A 6,053-nucleotide genomic window follows, 5' to 3' on the forward strand; every position below is an offset into this window, starting at 1 on the left:
GCAAGCCTGCAACCACGGGCACATGCTGCTGCATCCACGGAGGCGAGAAAACGCAGGTGATCGACGCCGGTGAGGGCGGCAGGCGGTGTCGATGAGCAGGACGCCGGTGAGGGCGGCGGCGACGAGCAGTACACCGGTGAGGGCGGGCGGCAGGCGGCGCAGTGCTGCGACCAGAGGAGGCGACGTGCATTCGAGGACATGCACTAGATGCGGGACCAGCGAGAGGAAGGAGAAGCTCGGGGCAAGCCATTTTTCTGCCCAATCCAATGGCCCACCTGCATCTCATCCGACGGATCACGCTCGACCGGCCGAAATGGTTGGGCCGGTGCGCCGGCGCGTATTAGTCGCCAAATTACAAACGTAAAAACGTATTGTAAAATACACATAAACTACAAATTTTCTTGTCTTATGACCTATATTTTTATTTTCTTATGCCAAATTTTATGTAGTGAATCAATAGGAATGTAACTATTTGAATTCCAAGCGTAATTTAATGATGAAATGATCGTAAGATTACCTCGGGTGAAGAATAACTTATTCTGCACCCTGGGTGATGACTAGCATCACTATATATATATATATATATATATATATATATATATATATATATATATATATATATATATATATATATATATATATTTCTGAAGTTTCTGACTATCAGGTAGAACCATATCTAGAGAACGCTAGGAATACCATCCAGATGTCGAAAAATAAAAATAAATGCATTGCCCATGAGTGTGGGCTGTAGATACAAGATGTATACAATGAAAATATACGAGGAAAACAACATAGAAAATTACCATGTGAGTCCTGTCCAATTAGCAAACAAACCCTTATACAAATTTATAGCACTCCCGAATTTTCAAAAACCCTTTGCCCCAGCTCACACTCTCTTATCATGCCAGGTTGCTGATTACCCGGCTCTACATGCGTTTTTTTTTCACAACGTGATAATCAAGAATGTGCCGTAACAGCAATACAAAATAATTTGATGTCGTTTCGCACTTTGAAGTGAACTGACCCATTGTTGTCTGCTGGTGCTCAGGGATAAAACTAAATGTAAGACAAACACCTTCAGCACCATTCACACTAGCTTTGCCAGAATCGACACAAATGGAGATACACGGCAAATATTACAGGAAGATTAGGATAAGGTGTAAATAACATGGCAATATCCACACACTGGTATGCCGTATGCCTAAGACACTGTTACGGTACATCGAAACACTAAACTTAAGAGAAACCAATTTAGGTATTCAAAGTTTGGCGCTCGAGAGCGAGGGTCTAACAGAAACTGAAATGTCACCATACGCCTCTTCCTGATACACGTCGATATAATCGTAACTCTTCAGGGCCAACGTTTCGAAGAACATGCTTGCAGCTTGCTTCCTTGTCCTCCCGTCCAAGATTATGCTCAAACTGAATTTCCCTCGCTGCTGATCCTCTGATGTGGCTGAGGACATCATGCCTTTGTAGAACTTGGCGGCAGCCCTTGTCCTAGTAGACATGCTGCTCTGTCCCGTGGCGCCGGTATCTGCGCTGGACATCACGCTAGGGGTGTTCATGAGCACTGGAATCTCTGGCAGATGTTCATCTAGGTAGTCGTCGCCGAAAGGGAACTGAGACCCGTTAGGATCAGAACCACGAGTGTTTTGTCCAGGCGTTGCATCGCTGCCATGTGTTGGCGGTGCAGTAGCAGTAGCACCAGTTCCTCCGAGTCCAGACCCTGGGGTTCCATTTCTACCTGCAGGAGTTTTGATGAAAGGACTGTCATCTTCTTCTCTTACTGGAGATAGATCCATTTGCAGAGAGAACCGAGGGAGCTCAGGTGTCGTATCAAATGGCGTTGCTTCTCCGTTTACAGGAGACATTGGGGTGACGTGAGGTTCAGGCTCCTGTGAAGACATTGGGGTCACGTGAGGCTCAGGCTCATGTGTATCTGCATTTCTTGGAGGTGCATCCCCGTCAACAATCTTTGCAGCATCAGCATCAGCATGAGAGTCACTCACACGAGGGTAGTTCCTCTCGTAAGCTTTCTGAAGGTCGGTACACATTCCTTGTACCAAAGGTTCAGAGAGTAAGCTGTCCTTTTGCCTTATCCTGTTGAATCTCCACGTATCCAGTGCTGTATGGGGTAGTGGCTTCCTCCTGCGGACCAGCCTTTGCAAGTTATCGCCATCGACTTGCGACCTCATATCGTCGTTGGGGAGCACTACTATTTCGTCGATTCTCGGGTTCACTTGTGCATTATTCTGCGTTCTCCTTCTCTTGTTACCTTGAACTGGAGGTGGAGATGGTTCAAGGATAAATGCTGCAGCTGGTACCAGGGTTCCAGTGCCGACTGGTTCTTCATCTTCTTCCATAGGAATAGGATCATGGCTGACACCTGTTGGTAGGTCTGGAATGGATGTCCCAGGGAAAGACGATCCTCTAACAGGGGATAAAGATGGGTGCATTGCCGGTGGTGTGGTAACCTTTTCTATGAACGGCGACGGATCTTCGTCCATGGGGTCACTGCCAGAGCCATCAGTAAACCTTGTCACACTATCGGGCGCTCGACGCAATATTTCCGGTGAATCTTGGTTCCCATTGGTATGAAAACTGTCCTGGGGCGGAAGATCTACAGAAACCGCATCCTCTGGAAACGGAGGGAATGTTCCCTCCTCTTGTGGCTCAGGCTCAAAGCGCAAGGACCGACAGGCAGGAGAAGGCCCGTCCTCATCAAGGGTGACCATCACATACTGTTCTGCAGGCAAGGTGATCTCATCGGCGGCTCTCCGGTGGTTATCCGGCGACTCAATCAGAAGGATCGCGTCGTCCAGGTTCCAGTCGTCCAGGCTGAAGGTCGCCGGCAGCGAGATGGCCGCGAAGGGCGCGCGGTCGGCGTCGGGCGGCAGGTCGATATCCGGCCGCGCGGGGGCGAAGGCGGCGGCGGTCCTGATGGCGCTCAGCATGCGGTTGCAGTCCTGGAAGAGGTGGTTCACCTTCCACGAGTAGATGCGGACGAGGCCCAGGAGGAGGTGCGCCGACAGCCGGAGCGCGATGGGGACCTCGGGGTCCATTATGGACTCGGCGTAGGAGCGGACGTCGACGCCGTCGATCTGCGTCCGGTTGATGGCCTTGCGCTCCAGGTGCGCGGCGATCCACACCGTGCCCAGCGGGCTCTTCCGAGCCAGGACGGAGTGGGAGTAGAACATTGCCGCGGCGGAGTAGGGCGCGCGGGCTGTCGTGGTGTGGCGGGGGCGGGCTAGGGTTTGGTCGCCGCGGCGGCAGAGATGGCGGGCAGGAAGACGAGACGGGATTGGGATTGGTTTATGGGTGGAAGTTATTTGTAACCGTGCCGGACTATGGAGTAGTAGCCGTCTGGTGGACGGACGAGGCGTCCGAGGGAAGGTACATGAAGCATCTTTTCCTCCGATTTCCGCTCGTGCTGATCTCAGTACTGGTATCTTCCCTAAGAAGGTATTTAAGTATTCCTAAATCTTTCTATATTTATATATCTATATATACTGTAGTCCTATTTTTTTTTTAACTTACTATCTATTCTCCTTCAATCAGGGTAGTACAACGAACACTAGGAATAATAAAAATTACATCCACGTTCGCAGACCATACTTCACTGTCATTGACAAAACTTGTTGTAGTACACAGTTGGAAATTTGTCATGCAAAGACCCCATAGGACCAACACACCAGAACAACAACCGCCGGCGATGAAGAGTAGCGTAGGTCAGAAGGATCCAACCTAAAAACACACGAACATAGGCGAACAGCTACCAGATCCGAGCAAATTCACCAATAGTAGATCCGTCGGAGACACACCTCCACACGCCCACCAACGATGCTAGACGCACCACCGGAAAGAGGGCTAGGCGGGAAGAACCCGATTCCATCTTCAGGGAGCCGCCGCCGTCTCGCCTCCCTGAGTAGGACACATAACCTAACGAAACTCAAAGTAAAGATATAAAAACGGAGCTCTCCCACCGGCAAGGGCTGGGATCCACTTCGACGAGCCAGACCAGCGGCGATGCCAGCGGGATGCAGAGAAACCCTATTTTTTGGGAAGGAAGCGGTCGTGTACTTCTTTTATGAACTAGGGCACATTTAGATATACCCTAAACAAACCCTTATTTTATTCCTACCTATGTGCTCGTTCATGAACTATCAGAATGGTCTGAATTAGTGCTGTATTTGTTATGTACTTAGAATTGTCATACAGATTTAAGTTTTTGGTCATGACATGCTATATGTGAAGAGATTGGTGGGAATTTCTACTATCATTTGGTAACTATGTCACTTTAACTTCTTCCTTTCTGCCCAAAACAATGCTAGGTGAGCTGAGATATGTCAGTATTGAACTATTGATGCATTTAAACATTCACAAAGGACGCGTTTGGTAGTCTGCATTATACCCAACCAACCCGCACAGTTAGTTTTTGGCATGTTTGATTGCTCAGATCGCATAAATTTTTTGCGCGCCTGCGTAACTGAGAACGCTCGATCGGCTATTTCCAGCTAGTTAGGCTCTACTTGGGTGGCTCTCATGATGAGTTACGTTTGAGCTCGCGCTGGCTGGGTGCACGTGTTTTACAGTAACCTTCTCTTAATCTCTTTCACCTTCTAATCTACATAATGATGTTTTGATTTGAGTTCAGCTCTATATGAAAAAGATGCACATCGATGTTATGGTTTCATCAGACGATCAGTTCATAGTTTCGTCTACCATAAATATTTAATTTCGTGTTCATGTTTGAAGCTATTTTGGACGAACTTTGTCAAATCCGTCGCATACGGTCGACAACTTGAAATTTCCTTTGACTAATAGTTTCATCTCGCCGTTCCACACGACTTACGGGTTGCACCTTTTCTGTTTCGACGATTGTAGACGAGTATATCTATATCTTCTTCATAGACTGTACATACCCTCCAAGATTATAGTATCATGATTATGTTTGATTAAGGAGGTTGTGAATATTTGTTAGGGTCAATTACACCACAGGTGATTGAACTTAGCGAGAAAAGTCAGTTTGGTGCTAAAACTTGCGGCATACGTTGAACCAATGGCAAAACTTGGCTTGAGCATGTGCCTACAGTGCTAATCACAATTGTATACGCATAAGATGCTAACGGGGTGTGCCAGCATGGCGCGAGACCCACTGTTGGTGGCTGGACGGCACAGGTGAGGGCGTGTGCCCTTTTTTTTGCGGAAATACTTTGGAATTTTATTTTTCTTAGGGAAAAGCCCAAAACATTACAGATAGTAAATTAATACGGAAATACATATTAATTTGATGTCCAGTCAGGCTAACCACCGCACGAACTTTGATTCGCTGAACATAATGAGATAGCTACCTCGGTGTCCATTTTTCACATGTTTATAAACGGACACGCACACATGCCTTAATGGGTTGCAGACTTGCAGTCACCCCGGCCCATTTTTCAGATGTTTTTTTTTCTTTCTTAGAATTCGGTAAGAATAATTGTCATGTAATTCTAAAAAATATGATATCTAAATTATAACTATACATATAAATTATTTAAAGTAAATATATAATAATTTAAAATAATAAATCATATACATACAAAAAAGAAATAAATTATTTAAAATATACATAAACTGCTAGTCGCGGGATCGAATCCCAGCTCGCGCGCTCTTTTTGCGCTTCAGAACCGAAGAGAACAAGTCAAAATGGGCCGGCCCATACGTGTGAGGGGGTGTGCGCCCGTTAGGAAAATGAACAGTAATAGGTGCTAAAGGCGCTGAATAGGATTGGGCTTCTTTTAGGGCAGTACTGGGCGCCGGCGCGTCGGCCCAAACTTTGGGCCGGTCGGCCCGCATCCTTCCGATCCTTCCTATTGTGTAACCGTTCGATCGAGCCTCTCGCACAGGTTTCTTCTTCCTCCCGATGCGAAAATATCCTATAGAGTCAATTACACCACAAGTGCATGAACTTGGCAAGAAAAGTCAGTTTGGTTGTAAAACTTGCGGTATACATTGAACCGGTGAGAAAACTTGGCTCGGGCGTGCATATACGGTGCAAATCATATTTG

At 47.0% G+C, this 6,053-nt stretch overlaps 1 protein-coding gene across 1 annotated transcript; it reads right to left on the reverse strand.

The window, feature by feature from the left end:
- Window positions 1–1,111: 1,111 nt before the first annotated feature.
- On the reverse strand, window positions 1,112–3,353 carry LOC123125176 (sister chromatid cohesion 1 protein 3-like). Its single transcript, XM_044545705.1, has one exon. It carries the CDS (start codon window positions 3,198–3,200, stop codon window positions 1,260–1,262), a length of 1,941 nt encoding a protein of 646 aa, XP_044401640.1. The 5' UTR covers window positions 3,201–3,353; the 3' UTR covers window positions 1,112–1,259.
- Window positions 3,354–6,053: the final 2,700 nt, after the last annotated feature.

Source organism: Triticum aestivum, chromosome 5D (assembly GCF_018294505.1).
Source record: "Triticum aestivum cultivar Chinese Spring chromosome 5D, IWGSC CS RefSeq v2.1, whole genome shotgun sequence".
NCBI lineage: Eukaryota > Viridiplantae > Streptophyta > Magnoliopsida > Poales > Poaceae > Triticum > Triticum aestivum.

Coding starts and splice junctions, on each gene's coding strand:
- LOC123125176 (XM_044545705.1), bottom strand. CDS start 3,200: ATGTTCTACTCCCACTCCGTCCTGGCTCGGAAGAGCCCGCTGGGCACG.